We start from the raw sequence: 27,982 nt of genomic DNA, 5'->3' as shown, positions 1-27,982 counted from the left end.
CCGGAAGACTGTATTTTAACTTAAGTCATTAGAAATGCTTACATTTTAACCACTAAATTCAACAATTTTCTTCTCAATTAATGAGATATTCCGCTGAATATCGGTCTTCAACTTTTGCATAATGTGATCCAAGTGCGACGTTCAAGCCTTGAAATACACGGCGCATGCTTATGAGATATTTACGTCACGTGATTCGCATCGACCCGGAAGACATTTGTATTTTTAACAGAGGCGATCAGGAACGTTGATATTTTTAAACATTGAATTCAACAATGGGCTGCTCGAATAATGAGATATATCGCTTGATATTAGCCTTCACTATGTGCCTTTGTCTTTTCGGTAAGCAATTGATCGACATACATTATCTAAACAGCCATATTAATGCCACATGTATTTTGCGTAGTAAACAACGGACTGGCGGGTAAAATGAAGATAGTTGAAGCGCCGAACACATTTGGGTGCGTCACGTTAAAAGCTGCAAAAGTGTTGCTTTTCTTCCTATCCTGACAGTTGTTTCTCTCTTTAAGGATTAACAACAACATTTTGGCTCAGGGAAACAGAATGCAGGCGAGAGTGCTGCCGTCCCCGGTGTCTGGTATGTTAAAATGTCATTTTCTAAGTCAATAATGTATTCTGTTTATGTCCCGGCTCCATTTGTGTTGTTGCTAATGATCTTGTCGATGATAGGACCTGCACACCTTCATCGTTTGGCTGGGAAGTGTTTCAGTCTTACTGAGTCAACGTAAGTATTGTACAAAAGCCAAAACCAGTGAAGTTGGCACGTTGTGTAAATGGTAAATAAAAACAGAATACAATGATTTGCAAATCCTTTTCAACTTATATTCAATTGGATAGACTGCAAAGACAAGATATTTATAATGTTCAAACTGAGAAACTTATTCTTTTGCAAATAATCATTAACTTAGAATTTAATGGCATGCAACACATTGCCAAAAAGTTGGCACAGGGGCATTTTTACCACTGTGTTACATGGCCTTTCCTTTTAACACCACTCAGTAAACGTTTGGGAACTGAGGAGACCAATTTTTGAAGTTTTTCAGGTGGAATTCTTTCCCATTCTTGCTTGATGTACAGCTTAAGTTGTTCAACAGTCCGGGGTCTCTGTTGGGGTATTCATAATGCACCACACATTTTCAATGGGAGACAGCTCTGGACTACAGGCAGGCCAGTCTAGTACCTGCACTCTTTTACTATGAAACCACGCTGTTGTAACACAAGCAGAATGTGGCATTGGCATTGTCTTGCTGAAATAAACAGGGGCGTCCTTTGGTTGGATGGCAACATATGTTGCTCCAAAACCTGTATGTGTAAGCCACCCATGTCTTGGGCACTAATACACCCCTATACCATCACAGATGCTGGCTTTTGGCAGGCTTAGACTGATTTTTTTTTTTCTCACCCCCCCCCCGATTGTTTACCTGTACCTCACCTTTTTAATAAGAGGCGCCGGAAGTTGGCAGACCCGTCAGCGATCCTGTTCTTGAATGGGATTGTGCTGAAAATTTTAATTTCCCCTCTGGGATTAATAAAGTATTTCTGATTTTGAACAATGCGCCTATAACAGTCCGGATGGTTCTTTTCCTCTTTGGTCCGGAGGACACAACGTCCACCGTTTCCAAAAACAATTTGAAATGTGGACTCGTCAGACCACAGAACACTTTCCCACTTTGCATCAGTCCATCTTAGATGAGCTCGGGCCCAGCGAAGCCGGCGGCGTTTCTGGGTGTTGTTGATAAATGGCTTTCACTTTGCATAGTAGAGTTTTAACTTGCACGTACAGGTGTAGCGACCAACTGTAGTTACTGACAGTGGTTTTCTGAAGTGTTCCTGAGTCCATGTGGTGATATCCTTTATCCTTTTTCCAGTACCGCCTGAGGGATCGAATGTCACAGGCATTCAAAGTTGCTTTTCGGCACTGCCGCTTATGTGCAGGGATTTCTCCAGATTCTCTGAACCTTTTGATAATATTACGGACCGTAGATGGTGAAATCCCTAAATTCCTTGCACTAGCTGCTTGAGAATTGTTCTTAAACCGTTCGACAATTTGCTCACGCATTTGTTGACAAAGTGGTGACCCTCGCCCCATCCTTGTTTGTGAATGACTGAGCATTTCATGAAAGCTGCTTTTATACCCAACCATGGCACCCACCTGTTCCCAATTAGCCTGTTCACCTGTGGGATGTTCCAAATAAGTGTTTGATGAGCCTTCAACTTTCTCAGTCTTTTTTGCCACTTTTGCCAGCTTTTTTTAAAACATGTTGCAGGCATCAAATTCTAAATAAGCTAATATTTGCAAAAAAAAAAAGTTTACCAGTTCGAACATTAAGTATCTTGTCTTTGCAGTCTATTCAATTGAACATAGGTTGAAAAGGATTTGCAAATCATTGTATTCTGTTTATATTTACGATTTACACAACGTGCCAACTTGACTGGTTTTGGGTTTTGTATATCATGGTTATTTTATTCCAGATACAAATGTGTAAAAATGTGCATTGTACTCATCATGGTGAAATGTATTAGAGATAAAACTGTGCACCCACAAATCATGGTAACATTACAAGATAAAACTGCACCTACACGTCATGGTATATTTGAGATAAAAATTTACATATTGCATTTGTGTTGTTTCAGGTATAGATATGAGTTATGCCCATTTCACAACATCACCCAACATGAACAATCATTCAGATGGAATGCCTACAGTGGGATCTTGGGGTGAGATGCCTACAGTAACAAGTGCAGATGTTTGCCAGTGACTCATATTCTAATTGTGGGTTCTTAACAGGATTTGGCAGGAGTGGGAAATAGAAAACAACACATTTAAGGGCATGTGGATGAGAGACGGAGACACATGTGGCACCAGAAACAGAGAGGCAAAGGTGAGCAAAGAGTGCAACACACTTATAAATCAATAATAATGTTTTTTATTTATTTTTTCTGCAGGTGATTCTTGTGTGCAGCGCCCACAGCAAGGTTGCTCAGGTCTCGGAGCCCAGCACATGCGTGTACTCACTAACGTTTGAGACGCCACTTGTTTGCCATCCACATTCTCTTTTAGGTAAGCTAAGGTGTCATGGTTGAAGACATACTTGCAACATTAAAGGCCTGGGGCCGTACTTATCAAGCTTCTTAAGAGTGCCATTTTACACTTAAGTCCTGAGAATTTGCGAAATTTAGTCCTACTCTCAAACTTAAGAATAAAAGCTTTTTATCAACGTTCTTAAGTCTAAGAATCACTCCTACTCTCCACGATATTTAAGAGACCTTCAGAGGTGTCTTAAGTGGTTAGGAGTTGCCAGCAGGGGATGGCACTGAGGCGAGAGAGACGTGCGCGAACGTTCAGGGAACGGAACAATGTCCTGAATTTGTTTGATGACGAGCAGCTGATCAAACGGTATCGTTTAGACAGAGCGGGTATTATTTTTGTCACAGATTTAATACTTTTCGATTCCTTGTAGATTTTTGCATGTGGCTGCAGTGGGCTAGTATATATAGAGCCACCCACACCAGTTTCAAATTAGTTGCCTAATTAATGAATTGGAAAGAAAATGTCATGACAGTAGCGTATGTGTGTGGCCGTGAGGTGAGTGACGTCAGTGAGTGTGTGGGCGAGAGAAGAGAGGGAGCGGTAGCGTGAGTGCCGGCGGGGACTAGTTTGTTTTGTATTATTTTGTAGTTTGTCAAAATATACACTCCCATTGTCCACTTAAATATTTCCAAGATATTTCTTTATTCTTAGACACCGGATTGCCTTCCGGGATTGGTCATTTCTATGTACACAGAAATGAGTCACCTAAAATTCCGTTTACGGCACATAGTAATGTCGTAATTCAGCTCTGAGTGTGACACTTAAGATTCAGTCCTACACTTCGCTGAAAGTGTGAGTAAGACGCTTGATAACTAACTTTTAAGTGCAGCTTTCAGCGAAGAATTTATTTACTCTTAAGTCAACTCTTAGCAGACTTCTTAGGAGTAATTCTAAGAAGCTTGATAAGTACGGCCCCTGATTTACTAAAGGTTTGCGTGTACCAAAACACGTGCAAACCTGATAGTATACGCAAAGCTGATCTTCTAAACATGTGCAAAGTGGAGAATGTCTGTTGAGTGTGAAGAATAAGGCGTGCAATCCATTCTGCGACTCTTTCTTCATTAATATACAAAATATATGCTGATCATCAAAAGACTCCAAAAGACTGGGAGTCGATGCAAATATAATTATTTCACTATTTTGCACTTTATTTAGCACGTGTAGGAAGTATGTGCAAACTGACAGTTCTACACGCAGCTGTAGGATTGGTGCTCGTGCATTTTGGGCGGTCAGGCTTATTACACAAAACAGTGAACACTATTTTGTGTTATGATTAGCACGTGCAAACTGACAGTTCCACACACAGCTGCTGGATCGGTGCTCGCGCTGCAGACAAATGATAGATTGTCCGTGTGTGTATCGACATTTTGGACAGTCAAGACATATTACACACAGTCTATTCAGCAACATCATTTTATAATTTTATAGCTGCTAGAGTGGTTGATTAAAACTAATTCTAATTGTGTTTTGGTGTCTTATTTTTAATGTTCGTTTTTTTTTCCACAGAATGTTTAAATATTTCATAAAGCAAAAATATATTTAAGTATGCATTTTTTGCATCTTGAGCGGATATATACAGCCTCTCTCCAATAAGTGCACCTTCAGCCTTAAAGAAAAAAGTGGTTTTAATGTAGATGCACTGCAGGACTGCTTCTAAAATGCCCAATAAAAGTAGTATATGTCTTCTGCATGTTTGAAAACATAGCAAAACCCCACAGGTAGGAGCATGATAACAATGTGCAGTAAATGAGTCTCCGTGTTGATGTTCTATAAAGTACACACAGAATCCTCACTTAAGGCAGTCTGCACCACTTTTCAATTGCACACGCCGTGTTGGTAAGTTGCTTGCAACACGTTCACTAGTAGTACACACAATTTTATAGCTTGCACACGCTATTCAGCCCGTGGTATTTGAATCTTAGTAAATCAGGCTCTAAGTCTACTTTGTCTGCTATTTTCAAGTATACCCCACCCTGAGTGAGACGCTGCAAAAGCGATGGGATGAGGCAGAGCAGGCCCGTTATGAAGGTCTTATCACTGAGCAAGTAAGTGTAAGTTTCTGTTATAAAATGCTCCTCTTTGTGTGTTGAAATTGTTTATTCTTTATAGGGATATGGAAATCTCCTGAGGGATATATTTGAAGATGCTGGGTTCCTGAAGAGTCACAAAGTGAAAGTAAAGTTACCCGAGGCTGCTGTTCAATGGGAAACACACAGCTCTTTAGAGAAATGTAATGAGGTAGGCATAGTTATAAAAAGGTAACATCAAAATGAAATGCATTTTTTTGACATGTTCAACCTTAATATGTTCTTACATGCTAGGCAATATCTTTTACAGGACTTCCAAAAACAGCAAGAAGAGATTGAAAGACTGCGAGCCCTCCTCACTCATCACAATATTCCATTCCATTCACAAACAGGTAACGCAGAGCAGCTCATCCAAAAAGATCTGAGTGTAGACATCGGTGCCTAATATATTTTTGTTCTGTTACAGATGGAACAAAAGGGGCCGGGACCACAACTATGCTGCAACATTTACGAGGGGATGCCGGCTGAAAGTTTTTTTTCCTCTAAGAGGCGTTGATAAAGAAAAGGGGACATGTTGGAATCAACATTAATATCCCAAATTTGGGATACATTGTGTTAAAAATACTCTTTAATTTATTTACAAAATGTTTTGATGAAAAACCTTTTAATTTAATTAAAAAGACACCTACGGCTCAATTTCTTTCCTTTGGAATGTTGAAAAGCCCTGAAATGGGCTAAAAACCCACCTATACTTAATTACATTGAATATGTGTTATTGACAGTGAAATTATTAGTATAACTAAAAGAAACAAAAAAAAAAGTCAAAGCTTCTGAGAAAATCCGGACAATCTCATCAGTCTATAGTGAAAACTCAAGCAAGCATCTGGATAACGTCTCGAGCTCTTTGCGCCCTCTTCTGGACATCTGGATCCTCTTGTCCTGATTCTTCCACCAAGACTAAGGCCTTCTGGACTGTGGTCTCCCTTGCTCCACCACGCAGGCCTTCTATGTACTCCAGCATCACAGAAAACTTTTCATCTGGAACCTGCAAACAAATATTTTGAAGCAGACGACATTATAAATATTTCTACTAATGTCTCTCATTTGCCCATTCACCTGTTGCTAGGGAGAGTTTACAGGGTTCAACCGTAATTCCTCCATAATAGTGAAACAAACGTTTTTCCTCAGGATCCAACTATCTCCCAGAAGTAGAATTCTATAATCAGTAGCAATAAATGGTGAATAGGAAGGTGTGAGGTTAAGTAGAAGTTGAGCGAAAAAGCACTTCCTGCTGCATGGCTGCTAGGTAAGGTTTTTCCTGTCACACACGCGCTCAAGAAATGTATCGAAAAAATTAACAGTGAAAGGGTGCTTGGATGCATTAATTTCAAAATCGAACCACTGTTCTGAAATAAATATAAAGCCAACAATGAAATGAAAGCCTAACATGTTGGCAACTCATGTTTAGGTGACAGAAATGTAAATTTGGAAAAATCAAAGCAATTCATTTTAATAATTAAAATGTAATTTTTTTTCATATATAATTTATCTAAGATTTAAGTGAAGTGGTACTGGACTTTGAACACATACAGTAGTATACATTGTAATGTAAAGGCTAGTAAAAACATCACACCAAACAAGGGCAAGGACACACACAACCCAAGGCAAAACATTTTGATAAGACTAATAGCAATGATTAAAAGAAAAACATGTATGTATCCACAAATACAATAAAATATTAAGAAAAAAAGATAATACAAATATGTTTTTCTAATTATATTGTATGTTTGTGTTGTTTCCATCTGCACGGTATCTGTACCCTAAATGCTCCTATTGAAGCAAGGGCTTTATATTTATATGATCATCTACTAATAAGTATATTTCACAACCACTTTTGGAACAAAATGGCTAAGCCAGCATTAATCCAATTTATGAGTTCATTGTAAACAACAGTATGGCTAGGAATTTAACGATACGAAAATTTCATATCACGGTTATCTTGACCAAAATGATTTTAGTTATCATTACTCCTGTATTGTCGAATGTACTCATAAGTATTTGAACACAAATCTTTTGACCAAGTTATATTTTAAATCACTAAAATTAATAGACGCGCTGTTAGAAAACCCACTATTTTGCATGTTGGTTTGTACTGTAGCACTTTAAGATGTATTTAAATGAAAAGTGCGTAACAAAACCAATTATAATTTCCAGCGGACATTGTGGCGTCCTACTTTGTTCAGCGGCCCTTGAACCGTAAAAACACCTCCATCATTCTAAAGCACATGCAGAGCTAGATACAATCTGACTGATGGGATGTTTATTTCTTCATGTTTAGATGACAAATGAATCATAATCCTCACGCAGGTTAAAAAAAAAAAAAAAGGTGGGCGCAAACAAGCATCTTTTCGTGACTTTCTCGCGATCTCCGGATCTAAGTTGGATGTCAAAGTTTATCAACTTCTGGGTTTATGGTCACAACTTTCTACTATAAAAGTGAGATGCATGATTTGTAATCTAGTCACTGGCAGCACCTCTACGGCTCAGTATGTCAGTAGCTGTATAAGCTAGTTACCTCCCTGTGATCATGGCGCCGCTAAAAGTAGTTCCTCAGCAGTAGCGCTTTATATAACAATATCGCTAATACTTGGTTATTATTCAGGTCACAAGATGTATTGTTGGCAGTTTTTGAATGTTTTTTACAGGGTTTATGGGCGCAATTGATGACCCCTGTAGCTGCATTGTTAGCCAACTCGTACATACCGTATATTACAAATTAGAATGCATAAAAAAAAGACGTGTTCTTGTCTCACATAAGGATTGAAAGTTATAGGCAAAATTCCCCCAAAAGTGCAGTTCCACATTCAGTGTTTTTTTAAATGAATGAAGTTACGCATGTTGCTCTTAGCACCCACCCTGCAGACAGTAAGTGTGGCAAAAGTGCTTAAGTCGGGAATGATGACGGGCTCATTACTAATAAGGGGGACTTTTACGCGACGCCTTTTTTTCGATTGTGTGAAAATCACTTTGGAATGTCATTATAATCCGTGAAAAAAATAACGCTTTAAATGTTAAAAAGCCTTATCAATTTAGGCCTGATGGCCTGTTGCGTAAACGCGTGTTGTCATGGTGATATATGTGCGTCCACTTCTGCTGTGGTTGCACTCACGATGTGCAGTTTGATTTTTGATATTTAATACATAGTGGCATTATGAAGCTTTTATCCTCATCATTGAAGCAATCAAAATAGATTTGATAGCTTACTAGAAGTTTATTTCATAATTTCATTATGTGTGGCGTTCACTGATACAAACTTGAAGCGCAATATAATGTTTCACCTTCTTGGGGCGCTGGATTTATTGCAGCCCCAGAGGCGGGTAAGAACAAAAGTACATAAGTCGACGGGAGAATACACATAGGCCAGATTTGAAAGGGAACGGACACAATTAAGTGTTGCTCCACCCAAACTGTACATCCTGGATGTACATAGCAGCGCACTGACACTTAAGTCGAGGGAGAGAATGCTGCACAGCCAGAATCAGCGCAGTTATGCCATTTTTTTTAATTAAGCACACAGAAAATAGTGCCCACAGAGACCACACACCTTCTAGTAAAGAAGACTGAGGGCCCCATTTACTGAAGGTTTGCATGGACTAAAACAAGTGCAAACTTGATAGCACATGCAAAGCTGATCTACGAAACGTGTGCAAAGTGGATTGTGTCTGTTAGGTGAGCAGAATAAGGCGTGCAATTCATTTTGCGTCTCTGTCTTCATTAATATTCTAAATATATGCTGATCATCAAAATGTCCACAATACTGGAAAAAAGATGCAAATATAACTATTCAGCACACGCAATGTGATTATCAACACATTACCATTTTGCAAGCACTATACTGCGCTTTATTTAGCACGTGTGGGAAGGACGTGCAGACTTGACAGTTCCACACACGGCTGCAGAATCAGTGCTCACGCTCCACAGACAGACGACAATCCTCCGTCCTACATGTGTGTGTCAACATTTGACGGTCAGAAATGAAAACTATTAGACATATCAGAAATGAAAGATATTAGACATATCTATTCAACAACATTATTTAATAATTTTTATAGCTGCTTAAGGATTTGAGAATCCTTAAATCCTTATTAAAACAAATTAAACTAATGCGTTTTGGTGCCATTTAATATTGTTTTAATGACATTTGTTTTTTCCGACATATATATATTAAAATATTTCTCATATGAAACAGTGTGACATGAAGTGAATCATTTATATATAGTGCTTATTTCTCTCGTGAGCGCTTTACATATTGAAACCCATTACCTACATCTTTAAAACGGGGACTGCACTTTTTTTGGAATGTTGCCTATTGTTCACAAACATTATGAGAGACAAGAAAAGATGTCTTTTTTAGGATTTTAAAGATAAAAAAACGCTTGGAATATGCGGCTAATGGGAGTCATCGTTGTAGCCTTCAAAACCCTCCATCAACGTTTTATATACACACTGCAGGTCTATATAATGTAGGAACAGACATGTTCATAACAATATGTAATATGTTCAATATTTACCGTATTTTGATCACTTTAATCATTTCCGGGACTGACTTCTTCCGCACATTGATTTCTGTTTCTATAGCAATGCACGTCCGACTTCCAGTGTGTTCCTACTTCCGGATACAAAACGTGTGTGGTCTAATCATGGCAGACTTGGTAACAAACAACAAAGACGACTATTGTTAGACGAATGAGGATTCACAACCTTATCTTTTTGAAGCTGAATGAACGAAGGTTTCACTGCTGCTTCTAGAAGCGAGCATGAAGAAGAGGGTGAAACGTTGGAGCAGACGGAAGCTGAGAGAGTGAGGTGAAATCCGCTCAAAGCTGCAAATGTGGAATTTGGAGACAAGCTATTTTGACATAAATGGTGCGCTTAACCCAAATAAACCAGAAACATTTTTCCTGACCAGCTGGACCAAAGAGACAACTGTCCATCGAGTGAGTCACACTTTATATTGATCATGATACACGCAGCACATCAAGCGTGCATCATGACAGACAACATACACTATATAGCTAGCTGTGTACAAAGAAAATATGAAATGTGGGCTTTTACAGATAATGCAATATAATTGTTCATGTTTTTCAATCAGTACAGTTCCTCAGTGTTCGCTCTTACAATAACAATGTTGCTACAGTTTGATTATACAGGTTAAGGAACGTTAATGAAACATTGGGGACAGTTTTTAAATGCATTTTTAAAGTTATTTAGAGGCAGCATTGCTTGCTCCCATTAGCTGCATAGCTAGCTACCTAGAACGAGCCATTTTTTTTACATGTTAGAAAGCAAAAAAACAACAACTTTTGTCTTCTTGAATGTATATAATGATTTGAACGATAGGCAAAATTCCCAAAAAAGTGCAATTCCCTTTAAAGCTACATTTAAACCAGTGTGGGTGGCACTGGGATCAGGTGGGTAAAGTGTCTTGTCCAAGGACACAAAGGCGGTGACATGGGATGGCGGAACCTGCAACCCTGAACTTGCTGGCACGGCCGCTCTACAAACGAGCCACGCCGCTCTGCACTTCTTTAAGTATGCATTTTTTTGCGTCTTGTAAGTAGGAGCGGAGCTTCTACAGTAAAAAAAAAAAAAGTGGTTTCAATGTAAATGCACTGTAGGGCTGCTGCTAAAATGTGCATAATACGTAGTACATGTCTCCTGCTTGTTTGAAAACACAGCAAAATGTCACATGTAGAAGCTTGATCAAATGAAAGTGGAGTGTCTCCATGGTGATGCCTGATATAGTACATGCAAACTCCTCATTTAAAATAAGGCGGTCTACACCATTTTGCACACGCAGTCTTAGTAAATCGCACGCAACACGTGCACTAATAGTACACGCTATTTCATAGATTGCACACACTGTTTAGTTCGTGGTATTTGGATCTAAGTAACTCAGGCCCTTGATGGCGTTAATGGGAGCAGTTCGCTTTAAGAATTGTTATAAATGTGTTATTAAATAAGATAAATAAACTAGCGGGTGACAATTTCAAGCTAAGGGGATGTCGTTACCTGTTCAGAGTCAAACATGTGCTGGAGTAACCACGTCTGTCGGATTTTCTGGAACTTCCACCCTTCACGATTTTCAGCCCAGCTACAAAGACAGCAATGGATCAAATGTGTGGTTTAGTGCGTAGGCCACAATAAAAACATGTTTTGGTACATTTAAATCCCTCAGTAATGGGTTCTAGCACTTAAGCATGTCAAGTGAAGATGTAGTCGCTGTGTAGCAAAGGAGGATGTCATTCAGTGGAGACCAACTCAGTCACTTACCAGGTGAGGTAATCCAAGGCTATCTTGGAAGCCTTGGAAGGCAGAGGAATGATTATAGGTTTAGGTAGAATAATCCCCTGTTCTCTCAGATGTGCCTTTTCCTCTTTTTTCCTGATCTTTTTCATCTTCCTCTCCAGAACTCGCCTCTCCTCTGGGCTCAAGTCCTCTTCCTCGTCTGGATCATTTGGTGGAGCTGGAACCTACCACAGAAAAGCCAACCAAAAGGCAGAATTTACATAACAGTGATAATTATTTTTTATTAGTAATGTCAAATGACATTTTTAAGATTAACTATTACTTTTTTGAATTTGGATTAGTCATGATTAATCACACTTTTGAATTTGGATTAATAAATTTTTTCCATTTGGATAGATCATTAATAATAACAGGTTATTACTGCCTTTCATGATTGAAATTCTATTTTTTTTTTTTTAAAAAGGTGCCAATATTTGGACACAAATACAATTTTATAATCAGAATCAAAATGTGTTACTTTAATGCATGTAATTTATTTGGGTGGCGACCCAATAGTAATACATTCATACTGACCTTTTAGGCTCACTAGGAGTGACTGATCCAACATCGATATCACATACAGTATTGATCCAATATCAGCAGAAAAAACAAGTATCTGATTATTATTGGCTTGTATCTAAACTTTTTTAATATTAGTTTTACTACAAACAGTCCTGCACCGTGTTTTCTTGTGCAAAGCTGGACAGCTAGCTTACATCTTTATATGCTTTAAAAAGCACATTTTTTAAAAATTTTTATTTTAGTCAAGTCATTTACAAAAGGTAAACATGCTAGGCTATAGGAGCTAGCAGCTATGCAACAGATAAGCACACAATAAATGGTAATGATCTGTAATTGACCTTACCATACCTGAAACGATACCCAAAACTGTTTACATTATACATCACATTCACACATTATTGATGGTGGCAGCTGCCATACAAAGCGCTAACTATGACCCATCAGGAGCAAGATGGGTGAAGTGTTTTGCCCAAACACACAACAGCTGTGACTAGGATGGTGAAAGCTGGATTCAAACCTGTAACCCTCAAGTTGCTGGCACGGCCGCGCTACCATCTGAGCTACGCTGCCCCCCACTGAGCACACAAGCTAGACATACGTAATAATAATTGAAGAATATTGCAGTCTAAAACACCCCTTTTGTCAAAATAAACAAGTATCAAATAATTATAGTTGTTTATTACTTGCACATAAAGTCTCCAAGGCAGAAGCATAGTAAAAAGTATCCAGCAACAAACACGTCCGCATAATTTAACTTAATGTGTCATGAGCTTAATTTAATTTATTTTTGTGATCACTAGGTGTCGCCAAACACAGTTATCACTCCACTTCCGATCGATCAAATTAATATCCATATCGTCCATCCATCCATCCATTTTCTACCGCTTATTCCCTTCGGGGTCGCGGGGGGCGCTGGAGCCTATCTCAGCTATAATCGGGCGGAAGGCGGGGTACACCCTGAACAAGTCGCCACCTCATCGCAGGGCCAACACAGATAGACAGACAACATTCACACTCACATCCACACACTAGGGCCAATTTAGTGTTGCCAATCAACCTATCCCCAGGTCGTATTGGAAGTAAAAAAAATAAATAAATGTGGGACGCCCTTAACACTCACAGAATCACTGATGGCATGTTCGCAATGCTAAGAAGTTGGCTAAGATAGTTGTCATCTATCATTGTTATTGGTACTGGTTTTTGAGAGGGCGTGGCTCGGTTGGCAGAGCGGCCGTGCCAGCAACTTGAGGGTTAAAAGTTCCGCCATCCTAGTCACGTCTGTTGTGTCCTTGGGCAAGACACATCCCCCTTGCTCCTGGTGGGTCGTGGTTAGGGCCTTGCATGGCAGCTCCCGCCATCAGTGTGTGAATGTGGAAATAGTGTCAAAGCGCTGAGTACCTTGAAGGTAGAAAAGCGCTATACAAGTATAACCCATTTACCATTTAATATACGAACATTTGGGCTATTTGTGTTTCACGCTTATAACTGCTGTTTTTGGCCCACAGGCAGTTGGCACATTTTCACTTTGGCCCCGTGAGGCAAAATGTTGAAATATATTGCGTGATTAATCTGCGTGTAAACATGATTAATGCGATTATTTTTTGTTATTAATAACATGAGTTATCTCTTACAGCCCTACTTTTTATATTATCGGTAAACTCATTGTCTACCCTGACAGACAATATTGTTGTAAATCAGCATCCTGTTCCTGAACAGACTGCAAAAATAACGTGCACGTTTAAGTAGCAGCAAAGCTTAAAGGGCACTTCCTGTTTCATTGCAGTTGAGGCTGTTTCCGGTAGTTTGCATTATTCGGCTATGTGCTGCATTAGACCACACTTTTGCACTATTCAAGTATAGCACAGTTGAGTCATAATTTGCAAATTCTTGTGAAAAATTCCAGCTCGACTATAAATACACACACCCATCCACAGTGCAGCAATATTATGTGCATGGCATTCATTTAAACTTTCTTAAAAAAGTTGATGTGATCCTCATGGGAGCCTTAACAAGGGAGCCACTATGTGCTCTGATTTAACGGTCCTCAGTCTGCAAGGTGAAGGGTGGAAAAAAAGAGGGGCGGAAAGTGTTCTGATCACGTGGCCACAAAGTCATTCTGAACGTATGCTGCCCACAGAAATAAAAACGCCTTTTTGAGCAGTCTTATGCTGCGAGCGAGCACTCATCTTTTTGTCATCATCTTCTTGGCTTTTATTCAGCCAGCAGCAGCCATCCAGCTGGGAGATACAAACAGGAGACCATTGCGTGACGACAACAAAAAATGGTAAGTGGAAACATGTGCTTTGGTGCTGAGACAGCAGTTCTACAGAAGAAGCAAAAGTGCCTTTAAAACTACAAACGTGTACATAGACGTTGCATGTATAGATCTATCCTGCACTGTAGAGCTGTGGTAGATTACATACAGTGAATACAGACACTCAACTTTTGTTTTTGGAACACCATTTTTCCAGAAATCGGTGTAAGAGATTTTCTATCATGCAAACAAATGCGTCTCAAATTTGGTTGACAAATTGTAAAACAAAGCTGCACCTGGGTTTTTGCATTTCGCAGGATACAACTGTGACAAAAGATTGCCGCAGTTTTCGTGAACCGCCTCTATTATTATACAGACAAACACAAAGTAGTGTCATTTTGTGGAATCAAGTGCCCAAACTAAGAATTCTAAGAGTTAGGGATTTAATCTCTACTAGGGCTGGATGATATGGTCCAAAAATTATCCAGATTCATATTTTATATCATCTGATCTCGAATAATAATTTATTAAAAAAATAAAGCGATTGTCCTGTGCAGGATTATAGGGAGTACCGCATCCCTACTTTATAGTACTGCAGTATCTTGTAACAATCATTTCCCCCATGTTTGATTGAGCTAAAATATGCTAACAGCTGACAATTGTAATTTTGTTCACATCTATGATTGTGTTTACTAGAGGTGCAACAGTACAGTTAATCCACGCTACGGTCCGTACCTGGTTTAAGGGCCACGGGTTTGCTTCTTTTTCGGTACGTTTTGTAGGGGTTAAAAGAAAAAATGTTTTCCCTTTCAAAGTCAGTTTTTTTTTAGCTTGTCAACACAAACATTCTGCAGTAAACAAAGTATCATTGGTGTACTGAATACTATAAGACTTTTATTTCAAGTTAACATTTACTAAACAACACTTTCAAAGAGTAATTTATTATTTTTATTCTTGAATTACTTTTATACACCAGTGCTTCTCACCAGTGCTTTGGCAAACAAGCGGTGACCCAGATTGTGGAGTTTTTAAAACTCAAATTCTGTATCTAATATTACATTAATACATTAAAGTGCAGTATTTGGACGTGCAGGATTATACCAAGCATCGTTGCTTCCCTACTGTTTACTACTGCGGTAACTTCGAACAGACTATTCCCCCATGTTTGATAGAGGAAATATGCTAACAGCTGATCACCGTGATCGAACTCAAATTAATGGCAATGAACGATCACAATCATATAAACGCCCAGCCCCAATCTCTACTTCTATTAAGTACAACTGCAGAATAAACCATAATTGGGTCAAAAAAAGTTGCAAATACCAATACTTTGATAAAGAAAGCGAGAAACACTATTCATTCAAGAAATAACTTGTACAAAAGTGGTGGGGTCCTTTTTCTACTCAGCTTATAAAATGAACTTTTTATTTTTAAAAAATGTGGGTATTTGGAACTGATTCATTAGATTTTCATATTTTTAATGGAAAAATGCTAGCATTCCCTCTCATCTTATAAAACTATAAATATTCTCTATAAAATATGTTGTATTAATATTGGTGGGTCTCTGGAACGGATCAATTAATTTGCATAATTTTGTATGGGGAAAATTTGCTTTGATTTTACAACAATTCGGTCTTTGTTGGACCTTTTAGAAGGGATTAATAACTCAATCGAGGTACTGCTGTAGTTTTAATGTAACTGGAATTTGAGACATTATGAAAATATAGAATAACACTAGGACACTCACCTAACATATACAATTATGTGACTTTTATAAAAACAGATGGTCAAATGTTATTAAAGTCAATTATGTTAAGCTTTAGGTTTGAAATAACATTTTCAATTAGTTAAGAATTAATTAAGGATTCCAGTGCTGTCAAAGTGAATGAGAGTAATCCATCATCATTATTAATTTATTAATTTAATTGCAAAAATAATGTCTTGTTTTTATGTGCTTGCTGCAACAATAAAAGTATATTCTATTCAATATTGATTTGTAGGGGTGCTGAACAAAAATCTAGATTTGTGTTGACGATTCCAAATATGAATATAATATTTTTTTTAATTAAATGTTTTTCTGCGCGTACTCACTGCGCTATACAGTACATCCTACATCAGCAGCCAAGAGGAGCTTTTGTAACCTGTTTTGAAAAGATTGTAATATAATTTTATTAATACTAAATGATGAATTGGGAGAATTGATTTGAATAGAGAGTCGTGTTCAATCGAATTGTCACCTATAGAATCGCAATCAAATTGTGAGATGTTGTTAGGTTCACATCCCCCTTAAATTGTAGGTATGTGAATCTTACAACAACTCACAAATCAATTTGATTCCGGTTCTTTGAGAGACGATTCCTCTTGGCAGCTGACGTGTGACGTCTACACACAGCGAGTAAGCACGTAGAGGGTCTAAATTTTTTTTTTAAAAGTATTTAAAAAAAAAAAAAAAAAAAAATTAAAAAAAAAAAAGTTTCTTTAAATCAATACTTTAATACATTTAGAATCGAGTAAATAAGAAAGAAACATGATTTGGATGAGCAATTTTTTCAGCACCCCTATTACCTAGATAACAAATGTTGACACAATTAACCCATGAGCACTGATTTAAAAAAATCTAAATGTATAATCATCTTACATTGGGGTGAATATGGTGTTTAAGTCTGTATTTATGTCTTACTGGCCATATTTTCTTATACTTTTTTCAGACAAACGTGAACACCACACCATGGCGGTCGGACAGCAAAGCCGTCGATGTCAACGCGTCCACAGAGTCGCCAACACCTGTGATGGAGCTGATTGCGGCCAGCGACATAATCTCCACAGCCAACCACGTGTACGCTTTATTTGCTGCTGTGGGTTTTGTCTCAGGCTGCTTCCTGCTTTACAGCTTCGCTTACACCCACCGAGCGCAGCGGCGTCTGGCCTGGTTTGACTGCCTGCTGTGGGTCTTCTGCGGCCTCCAGCTGCTGCTGGTGCTGCTTTCGCTCTACAACGTGGTGCACAGACCTCACAGCCTGCAGACCAGCGTTTTGGGCTGTGCCGCGCTCTCCTTCACCGTCAACACCACCTATCTCTGCGGCCTGTTCATCTTGGCGCTGATGGCTTACGTCCTAGCCCTCGACCCACCGTCCAACACACTGCTGAGGAGGCCCGGCGTCTGCGTGGCCGTAGTGGTCTTCACCTCTACTTTGATCTCCGTGCTGCTGGCTGCCATCCGAGGACCCGGTGATGGACTTCACCAGAACACAGACTGCTTTATGGATCCGCTCCATGCTGGCGTTTATGCCGTCGCTAAGTTGTGCCTAGCTTTTCTCATTCCTTACGTTCTCAAACTGGGACTTGTGGTATGTGGCTGTGTGCGACAAAGCAAATCAAACAGACGATTTCTCTCCGGCTCCGAAGAAGGCCCGGTGTTCCTGGCGGTGACTGGGGTGTCGCTACTCTGCCACCTGTTCTACATGGTGGTGCTTGTGCGAGGAGCACAGCTGCAAGAGGGTGAGCTGAGCAATCGGCAGCGAGCGTTTGTGAGCGTGGCTGAACTGGTGTTCTTCTCCGCGAGCAGCGGCAGCCTGATAATTGTGCCGCTCATGCACAGGCCGAGCCGGGAAAGGATAGGCGGACTGCTCAGGCGGCTGAGTGACTGCTGCACGCGTTCTGTGCACACTCAGGCGAACAGAAACATCATCACGCCACACATTGAGATCACGGACACCCTGCAGGACATCGAGTCGTAAAGCGTTCTTCTGAAGAAGAATCTCAGAGGTTCAGATACCAAACGAATGGTCAGGACATGGCCTGGGTCACTATTATTAACTCTATCCAAATATTCGGAACTCCTGTTTTAATGCCAGCGTTGTACTGCCTGGAAGATTTTCTGTAGCTCAACTTACCACATGTTAGTCTCAAACTAGTATAAACTGAAACAACAGCCCCTCTGCTGGTTTTAGGCAAGTGCGCTCCATTTTGCCGCAATTGTTTCTTTACGCGAATCAACAATTCATTCCAGACAATAATCTGAAGTCTAGTCCATTTACCGTTAGTTTACATGTACATTTTGGTATGTATATCGCTGATTAGAGCACAAATCAGTTGTTTACAAAGTCAGCTGTTTGACCTTTATTCAAATTTATGAGATACTGGATTTGTTTTTTAATTGTTAACTGTAATCAAGTATTAAAAAATACATTAATTTGTCATATTTCAGTCTGTATGAAGTGAATATAGAAAATAAGATGGCTATGGATATATTCTCATTCATTCAGGTAATTGTATACTCAGGGCATTCAATAGATCGCAACAGGACTGTTCACTTTGTCTTAAAGGGTTATATTATGATTTTTTTTCTACATTTACAACACTTCCTTGTGGTCTGCATAACATGTAATGATGGTTCTTTGCTCCAAATGTTGCATTGATTATGTTTTACAGACCGTCTTCAAGCCGCTTTCTGATCGTCTCTTCAGAAGGTGCCGTTTTTTGGGTGTGTCACGGTTTGGTGAGCGTTGCGCGCAGCGTGACCCCAGGGATGCAGAGATAGCAGACGATGTGCAGGTGAAAGTATATTTATTGGCAACAGGGAGGTGCAAAGGAAGCAAGTAGAATGATCCAGCACCGTGTGCAGGGCAGGCTGGGCAGGCTGGCTTATAAAATTGGCAACAGGTAACAGGTGTGTCTTGAGTGCCAATCAGAGAAAGATGAGAGAGGCAGCTCTCAGGGCAGAAGTGCAGTGACAGGAAAAAGCACAAAACACAGGAAAACACAAACATGACCAAACTGTCAGAAGCAGTCCTGACAGGGTGGTCTTGTAGTTTTTAGTGCTTCCATATGGAGTCTACTGGATATAAATTAGAACTATACGGTAATTTGTATTAGAAATGGCAGCAGCGGAGGATGCATGTGCGAGCCAGTCTGCCGCAAAACAAGAGAGGAAAAAATAAGGAATAAGGAGCTTATTGCATACTTGCCAACCCTCCCGTTTTTAGCGGGAGAATCCCGATATTCAGCGCCTCTCCTGACAACCTCCCGACAGAGATTTTCTCCCGAAAAACTCCCGGTATTCAGCCGGAGCTGGAGGCCACGCCCCCCCCCAAAAAAAGTCTGCCGCAGCTGCGATTGGACCTGACCAGCCTCCGGGTACAAGTACTGGAGTACCAATTGCTTGCCAGGGAAGATCTTCCCCAGGAAGCAAGGATTGACCGGTTTCGGGCCATGCTAGGGAGAGATGGAAGATTCCACACTCTCGTGCATTTGATGAAAGCACTTTTGTGTGTGCCACACAGCAATGCATCATCAGAGAGGGTGTTCAGCATGGTTACAAAAATTGTGACAGAGAATAGAAAGAGGATGGACAATTCAACCCTTAACAAAGCATTGTACTTTCAAGTACAACAATAAGTAGATGAGTGTTGTGTGCGTGTATATGTGTAAATAAATGAACACTAAAATTGAAGTATTTCTTTTATTTATATATATAATAAAATAAATATATATATATTATATATATATATAGCTAAAATTCACTGAAAGTCAAGTATATATATATATATATATATATATATATATATATATATATATATATATATATATATATATATATATATATATATATATGTATATATATATGAAATACTTGAGTTGGTGAATTCTAGCTGTAAATATACTCTCCTCTTAACCACGCCCTCACCCCACCACCTCCCGACATTGGAGGTCTCAAGGTTGGCAAGAATGGCTTATTGACTACAGTCAATGGCGGACTTGCGCAAAGCTCTTTGGGTAAAACTTTTCCATATATCAGTGACGGGCCGTGCATTTCACACGTAGGCCTGCAGTGATGTCCTCCTTAAATTCTAAACATCTTATTTGGAAAACGTAGGAAGATTGTTTTATAAATATGGTTTGATTTCACATTTTCTGTAATTAAGCATAACCCAAATACACAATAACCAATAGGTAAGAACAGTTGGTTTTGCATAAAAGGTCTCCTTTAGAGAACTGCTCTTTTTGGGGGGAATTTTGCCTATCGCTCACAATCATTATGAAAGACATAATGACGGATGTATGTATTTTTTTCTAATGCATTCTAACTTGTAAATAAATAAAAGTCCACTTTCAACTGAGCCAATGGGAGGTCCTCTATTCCACCCATAAAATGTATTAAATAACCGTCCAAAAACCGCCAACAATACTCAATTTACATTTTGTAACTGGAATATTAAACAAGTATTAGTGATATTGCTATTTTAAGCGCTAACGCAGACAAACTATTTATAGCTTGTGTGCCTATGTAGACATGATCGACTGGTTAACTGCTTCCTTGCTCGTGAAGTTTGCTGTAGATCATAAATCATGCCTCTCACCTTGCTAGTAGAAGGATGAGGACGTATTTCAACAAGTTGGAACACTGACAGCCGATTTAGACCCGTAAATGGCGAGAACGACCTAAAGACACTTGGTTCCATCCCGCTTTAATTTGCGAGGATTATGAGTCATTCTTCATCTAAACGGGATTATAACAACATTCTATAAATCGGCATCCTAATGACAGCAGACCTTTTACAGTTAGTGATGTTTTATTATGTTTGTTGGCTCACATGAAGTCTGCAGTGAGTTTTTATCAGTGATGTTGATGAAAAGAAAGCAAACGTGATGCGTTTTTTAAATAAATGCGCTGCGTATGCTTAAAATAAGAAAAATACGCAAATATTAAATGTTATTATAAATGTGCCCGTTACTATATTACCTACATATAAACTTCCATCATGTACATAAAACCTTAATGAAGGTGATTGGATGTTTTTTTGAGAGCATTATAGGCATAATAGAGCGACCATTGTAAGCGGACTATTAATTGCATTGATTTACTAGTTAAAATGCATTAAAAAAAGAAAAACATGTGTTCTTGTCTTGCATTAGGATTATAAATGATAGGCAAAATTCCCCAAAAAGTGCAGCCTGGTACACAAATATGTTTTTATCTGTGACAGGCCCAACACAAAGATAAGATGTGTGGTGTGCTATGATATATCAGCACAGCACACCCCATACATAACTCTTCTCTCCACCACCTGAGTCAGCCTCAAGTCCTATAAGTCCAAAATCTCACGTCAACAAGCACGATCTAACAAAATCAAAGTAGAACCATAGCAACCACTGCAGCAACCACAGAAAAAACAAACATAGAAGAGGAGATACGAGAGGAGAGAATGATGGTGACTATTAATTAAAGGGGACATATGAAGAATTTAGTATTTTCTGACATACAAATGTTACAAAGTTAGACACTCGTGTTAAACTATGCATCAAACCATAAAGTTCCTGCTTTTTGGCGTAAGCTTGCACACAGTTTTGAATGCCTCTTTTTGTGGGGTTTTTCATTCTAGCTGCGTTGTGACGTCGCAGTGTGGTGGAAGCAATTATCTAAATATTAAGTCAAGCTCTCAGCCAGAGGGGGATGAACTTTTCTCCCCCTGCTTCAGGCTGTGAGGAAACACAAAAAAAGTTAGGATAAAATATTATTTTCATCTAATCGGGGCATGCGCATAACAGTTTACATTTTAACTACTTACTACTTTAAAAAACGGCGCAAGTGCTTGAACAGTGCTGAAAAGAGTCCTTAAAAATTGAGCCATCTAATTTTTATGGAATTTTGTGACATTCAAGTTGAACAAACTTGTAAATGAAATTATATAAATTAAATGATAAAGTAATACATTTAAAAATAACATCTACAACAGATTGTAATAATTATTGAAGGAATACAGAACAAAGACAACGTGCAAAAAAACACTTGCTTGTGGATAATCTTAATGCCGCGGTTTGCGAATACAACCTCACCCGCCGTAACTGTCATTGGTGCATGACGACGAAGTGCTATGTTGTTCGTGTGGCTACTAACTAACCTAGTGCAGCGCTGCTAGCGGTGTCATGAGGCTGCTGTTGGCGTGCTCAGCGTCAGACTATGTGTACTTCTGTCAGGACGCTAGATTACTTCCAAGATGTTACCTGAACAATACCACCACCAAACACTTGTTGGAACAGGGTTTCGGTGTCCATCCCTACTCTTAACACACCTCAGACCACAAGACAATCTTATAGACATAAGTTCATAGCCATTGACTCTAGTCTGAGCACTGGTGCCAAGGCCCAAACAAGAACAGTCTCTGCGCTATTGTAGTGTAAAAAACAGCTGCGCCGATGCAAAGAAGCGACACCTATGGAAACGCCAACAACAGTTATTAGAATGGATTCCCTCTCGTTAGCGGTGAGCTATAATCTCTGACGATCACTATAAAGTGACCGCTACCAGCAAAATATCAGTCTTTGGAATGGAACCACCATCGTTAGTATTCTGTTCAGTTGTAATAATGGCACAAAGAAATCACCAAAAACTTGACCAAGCGTGTCACCAACTTGGTGAAGAAATTTGAGCGTATCACAGCTAGTCTGCACCATAATGAAGCTGAATAGGTCGTAACGCTAGGCATGTTAAAATAGTATCTAAACGGCCGCCATTTATCCAGGAAAATATGGAGAAGCTGCCCATGGTGTGTTTGACGGAGAAGTACCTGAGGGCGATACCAGAGAAGTCCACTCTCCAAGGTAAATACTGTATATTATCATTACATTACTTCATAAAACTACTGTAGTTGTTCGTAGTACATTCTATTGTATTGTTTTTTTTTTGACAATAAAAAACCCGGTGCCCAGCAACATAATTTCCATAAAGAAATTTAAATCATGAATTTATTGGAAAAAAACGTTGAAAATGTGAAGAAAAAACCCTTTCAAACCTTTGGTCGTAGACTAATGTACTTTAAATGCCCTTTTCTAACAATTATTGGAGAAACATTATCTGTGAAGAATGGATAGTGGCTATTTTACATTTGTGACCCTTCACACAAATTCCGACCAGGACATACTATCAACAGGTACTTGTTGATATAACACACACACAGAACGATGAACAATGACATCTCCTTTCTGTGATCAATTAAACACTGCGCTCCCTGCACTATCCATAGCTGTTCAAGTGATGATGTGTTCAAGCACACGGCGTAACTGAGTGTTACATAAATAGGCTTTCAAAAATTATTTGTAGATAATACTTCATGCTGGCAGACTCATTTTTCATCCACCAGATCAGTCACTCAATCATCATTACACATTTTTACAAATTATTTTATATTATTAGGGTTTTCCCGATACAATACCAATGTTGAACACGAATCATACACAGTTAAAAGCCACAGATATTTCTCCCTCGAGAAAATTTGTGATATAAACCTTGTCTAAAGCATCCACCTCTATAATGTGAACACTTACAGTATTTTCCCCTCTTGAATTTTTTTTTTAACTTAGTAAAGTGACCACCAGTATCAAAAGTTGCAGCAAAGATAATGACAGATGAAGTCTATGATGCGGACACAATTGTTACTGAACTTTCTAATACGCTTCTGCCAGGGAGAGTTTTTATCTACAGGTAATATGCGACTATAATTATTTATAATGACAAATGTGTTTTAGACCGCAATATTGTTCAATTAAAGGCCTACTGAAACCCACTACTACCGACCACGCAGTCTGATAGTTTATACATCAATGATGAAATCTTAACATTATAACACATGCCAATACGGCCGGGTTAACTTATAAAGTGACATTTTAAATTTGCCGCTAAACTTCCAGTTCGAAACGCCTCTGAGGATGACGTATGCGCGTGACTTCCACATTGAAGCCAATACGAAAAAGCTCTGTTTTCATTTCATAATTCCACAGTATTCTGGACATCTGTGTTCGTGAATCTGTTTCAATCATGTTCATTGCATTATGGAGAAGGAAGCCGAGCAAGCAAAGAAGAAAGTTGTCGGTGCGAAATGGACGTATTTTTCGAACGTAGTCAGCCACAACAGTACACAGCCGGCGCTTCTTTGTTTACATTCCTGAAAGATGCAGTCAAGATGGAAGAACTCGGATAACAGAGACTCTAACCAGGAGGACTTTTGACTTCGATACACAGACGCCTGTAGAGAACTGGGACAACACAGACTCTTACCAGGATTACTTTGATTTGGATGACAAAGACGCAGACGTGCTACTGTGAGTATGCAGCTTTGGCTTTTTTTTGCGTATGTACGTAACTTTTTTAAAATATATAAGCTTTATGAACCTTGGGTTAGGTGAACGGTCTTTTGGGCTGAGTGATTGTGTGTGTTGATCAGGTGTTTGAATTGTATTGGCATGTTCTATGGAGCTAGGAGCTAGCAGAGGAGCTAGGAGCTAGCATAACACGTACCGTACCGTACGTGCGCGTCACGTACGTAACTTTTTAAAAATATATAAGCTTTATGAACCTTGGGTTAGGTGAACGGTCTTTTGGGCTGAGTGATTGTGTGTGTTGATCAGGTGTTTGAATTGTATTGGCGTGTTCTATGGAGCTAGGAGCTAGCAGAGGAGCTAGGAGCTAGCATAACAAACACGCAGGTGTTTTTATGCAGGATTAATTTGTGGCATATTAAATATAAGCCTGGTTGTGTTGTGGCTAATAGAGTATATATATGTCTTGTGTTTATTTACTGTTGTAGTCATTCCCAGCTGAATATCAGGTCACCCCCGGCTCTCACAGCATCTTCCCTATCTGAATAGCTTCAACTCCCCACTAGTCCTTCACTTGCACTTTACTCATCCACAAATCTTTCATCCTCGCTCAAATTAATGGGGAAATTGTCGCTTTCTCGGTCCGAATCTCTCTCACTTCATGCGGCCATCATTGTAAACAATAGGGAACTTTGCGTATATGTTCAACTGACTACGTCACGCTACTTCCGGTAGGTGCAAGCCTTTTTTTTTAATCAAATACCAAAAGTTGCAATCTTTATCGTCGTTGTTCTATACTAAATCCTTTCAGCAAAAATATGGCAATATCGCGAAATGATCAAGTATGACACATAGAATAGATCTGCTATCCCCGTTTAAACAAAAAAAAATTCATTTCAGTAGGCCTTTAAGTACACTTATTACAAGAGATGTTCAAAAAAATCGGACTGCCGATATTATCGGCCGATAATTGCTTTAAAATGTACCGTAATATCGGAAATTATCGGTATCTGTTTAAAAAAGTAACATTAATGACTTTTTAAAAGGCCGCTGTACGGAGCGGTACACGGACATAGGGAGAAATACAGAGCAGTTGCGTCTCCCAGTCAGCAGCTCCTCCCCTACTACCCTATCCCACACACAACACAGGAGTTGCAGCACGACTGCAGCATGAGAGGTTTACTGGCGACGCTTGATGACCTCATCAAACTGCCGCGAGCGGAGCATAACGACAACAACAAGTGTGTTGTTGCCGGTGCTGTAGCCGTGGCTAACAAGCGAGCTCGCTCTGTGACTGACTAACGACACCATGTCTATGGTTTGGGATTATTTTAAAGTGTCTCTGACGGATAAAAAACTGGCAATTTGCAATGACTGCAAAAAGTTGGTTAAGCGAGGAGGAACCAAGACGTCTTCCTTTAATACGAGCAATTTGATCTCCCACCTCTTCAAGAATCATAAGGAGATACATGATGAATACAAGCGGAAGATGGATGAAAATTAAACAGCGAAAAAAAGTAGTACCACACAGTTGTCGCTTAAAGACTCCGCTGAGAAAAAACAAAAATACAACAAAAACCACCCCTGTCTCAACGCAGCATTTCAGAAGCTCTGACTGACTGGTAGGCCACTTCAAGCACTCCCCACTAGCTTGCAGCACATTTGTGTTACTCATACAAATACATTAGAGCAGAGTTGGACAATATCGGAAATCGGCAAAAAAGCCATTATCGGACACCTCTACTTATTACGTATGTCCAGCTTGTGTGCTATTGTGTGCTTAGCTGCTCGCTCATAATGGCCTGTAGCCTATCATATTTACCTTTTGTAAACAACTAACTAATGTACAAGAAAAGACCAACTTTGTACATTCGATATTGATATCCATATCAGATACACCACTACTTTATGTAGTTTATGGTTAATATTCTAAAAGTAAGTTGTACGTACCTCCTCTGTCGTCTTGGCTTCAGGTGTTTTTTGTTTTGCTTTATTCTCTTGTTTTTCCTCCGCCGCAATGGTGTCTTCTGGAAGTTGAACTGGAGCCTCCTGCACAAGAAAAAAAGATGTGTCAAAAAAGTACTTCACAATTAGAAAGGACTACTGACCCGTTCTACTCACCTCTACTTCCTGCGTTTCCCTTTTGACCCGCTTTACTTTATTATTTCCCTCACAAACATCATTTCTGTCAGCTGGAGGCAACGTCTTCCTCTTTGGAGGCTTCTCTTGTCGTTTGTCTTTAGCCATGAGATAGCTTCAGTCCTGCTGTAAGAAATGGAAGTACATACAAGTCATCTGCAGTTTTACTATGCTTTTCTGTATTAGTGATGGCAACAATGTCAATAAACTGAAACAGAATCCATTTTACTTGTCCCAATGTTTTCAGGTCGCTAATTTCTTGATAAATAAATAAATACGTCGACACACAACAAGTATCGATTAAATAAAACATATGATAAGTTGTTAAAGAAGTCATTTACTTACCGAGTTAAATCAGCTGTGGAGAACACGTTTCCTAGCATGCGTCTCAAACCGGATGTGACGACTTTTCTATCTGCTTTGTGATTGGTCAAACCCTGTGACTGACACGTACAATCGGAGATCTTTTTTTAAAACTTTATTTTAATACCACCGTAGTACAGACATTCAACAATTAAAATAAGGACAATCAGGTATTTTCTACAGTAACAAAAACTTTTTACACAAATATAAAGGAAAAAGAAACGACAATAACAAAAAAAAGAAAGAAAAAATAAAATAAATATACCATGTGCGAGGGATAACACTAGATAAAAAATAAGTATCAGGTAATATATTTAAATTTGTTTTGATGGTGATCTTTTTTATATTTATTTTTAGAACGTGGGATGTTTTCATGGCCTTTTTGTTTTCATTATTAGTGAGTTGTGTTTTTGTTTTTAATTCAGAAAAAAGCAACAACATATTTGGTTTGCATGCTAATACACTGGATGTATGAATATGAAATTCACCGAAAATAACAAATCAGAGGTCTAGAATGTATTCCGTCCTTGAGATCCATGCAAAGTATTTGGCGATGAAACATTTATACACATTTACATTTGCTAAGAGTATATTACTATTCAATCATTCTGGTTTTACTTCTTGTTGACTGGAACACTCACAAAAACAACACGCTTTTAAGTGTTGAGACAGTATTTTGTTATTATTAAAGAACTCAAATGCAACACATTGAGTAAAAGGTTCCTAGACCCTTATTACCCAAAGTTGTTATTATTATACACACCAATACATATATAACAGTATAGAGTATTTTGCACGAATAAAATCAGAATAATATCACAAGACCCCTCAAAACAGAAGGCTCAGGTAAGACTTTATCACTTCTACTACGTCATCACCCTGAGCCCCTTGCTGTGACGTGGCCAGATGCAAACATTGTTCAGTTTACGGTTTATAAAATGTTTTTTTTTTTTATATATTCATGGTTATGAATCATATCCATGCTAACCTGACTAAAAAAGTGTATTGACTGCACTGACAGGATTCCATTTTAGCAGAGTTTTGTTCTTTATTTATACACACATGTATCTACAACAGTACCCTTCGGTAGGAGTTATGAACTGCACATAGTATCAGTACAAAACT

General features: G+C 38.9%; 3 protein-coding genes across 5 annotated transcripts; 2 read left to right on the top strand and 1 right to left on the bottom strand.

The window, feature by feature from the left end:
• Positions 1-3: 3 nt before the first annotated feature.
• gnptg (N-acetylglucosamine-1-phosphate transferase subunit gamma) lies at positions 4-5,832 on the top strand. Its single transcript, XM_062055936.1, has 11 exons — positions 4-339; positions 404-458; positions 528-595; positions 688-742; positions 2,653-2,736; positions 2,807-2,900; positions 2,965-3,079; positions 5,072-5,154; positions 5,219-5,347; positions 5,447-5,528; positions 5,603-5,832. Exons 1-11 carry the CDS (start codon positions 273-275, stop codon positions 5,662-5,664), a joined length of 894 nt encoding a protein of 297 aa, XP_061911920.1. The 5' UTR covers positions 4-272; the 3' UTR covers positions 5,665-5,832.
• A 33-nt stretch (positions 5,833-5,865) lies between these two features.
• On the bottom strand, positions 5,866-26,944 carry LOC133655621 (uncharacterized protein C7orf50 homolog). 3 transcript variants are annotated; one of them, XM_062055937.1, is made up of 6 exons: positions 26,840-26,944; positions 26,477-26,620; positions 26,306-26,404; positions 11,470-11,669; positions 11,209-11,290; positions 5,866-6,181 (listed from the first exon to the last, which is right to left on the bottom strand). In XM_062055937.1, the coding sequence occupies exons 2-6, from the start codon at positions 26,600-26,602 to the stop codon at positions 6,008-6,010; spliced, it is 681 nt and encodes a 226-aa protein (XP_061911921.1). In that variant the 5' UTR covers positions 26,603-26,620; positions 26,840-26,944; the 3' UTR covers positions 5,866-6,007. The 3 variants fall into 3 exon arrangements, with proteins under 3 accessions (XP_061911921.1, XP_061911922.1, XP_061911923.1); XM_062055938.1 differs by having other exon boundaries at positions 26,477-26,617; positions 26,840-26,934; XM_062055939.1 differs by lacking the exon at positions 26,840-26,944 and adding an exon at positions 26,724-26,831.
• On the top strand, positions 14,186-19,456 carry LOC133655007 (uncharacterized). The gene is made up of 2 exons (XM_062054895.1): positions 14,186-14,290; positions 16,969-19,456. Exons 1-2 carry the CDS (start codon positions 14,288-14,290, stop codon positions 17,995-17,997), a joined length of 1,032 nt encoding a protein of 343 aa, XP_061910879.1. The 5' UTR covers positions 14,186-14,287; the 3' UTR covers positions 17,998-19,456.
• Positions 26,945-27,982: the final 1,038 nt, after the last annotated feature.

The sequence above is a fragment of the Entelurus aequoreus genome, linkage group LG08, assembly GCF_033978785.1.
Source record: "Entelurus aequoreus isolate RoL-2023_Sb linkage group LG08, RoL_Eaeq_v1.1, whole genome shotgun sequence".
NCBI lineage: Eukaryota > Metazoa > Chordata > Actinopteri > Syngnathiformes > Syngnathidae > Entelurus > Entelurus aequoreus.
The sequence above is the reverse complement of the archived record's forward strand: the minus strand, read 5'-3'. Positions and strand labels throughout refer to the sequence as shown.

What these genes read in the sequence shown, in the direction of transcription:
- gnptg (XM_062055936.1), top strand. Translation starts at nt 273, where the DNA reads ATGGGCTGCTCGAATAATGAGATATATCGCTTGATATTAGCCTTCACT. An exon ending in CCATCCACATTCTCTTTTAG is followed by an intron (nt 3,080 to 5,071) that starts GTAAGCTAAGGT and finishes GCTATTTTCAAG; the next exon opens with TATACCCCACCCTGAGTGAG. An exon ending in CTTTAGAGAAATGTAATGAG is followed by an intron (nt 5,348 to 5,446) that starts GTAGGCATAGTT and finishes TATCTTTTACAG; the next exon opens with GACTTCCAAAAACAGCAAGA.
- LOC133655621 (XM_062055937.1), bottom strand. Translation starts at nt 26,602, where the DNA reads ATGGCTAAAGACAAACGACAAGAGAAGCCTCCAAAGAGGAAGACGTTG. An exon ending in GGGAAACGCAGGAAGTAGAG is followed by an intron (nt 26,405 to 26,476) that starts GTGAGTAGAACG and finishes TTTCTTGTGCAG; the next exon opens with GAGGCTCCAGTTCAACTTCC. An exon ending in GCCTTGGATTACCTCACCTG is followed by an intron (nt 11,291 to 11,469) that starts GTAAGTGACTGA and finishes CTGTCTTTGTAG; the next exon opens with CTGGGCTGAAAATCGTGAAG.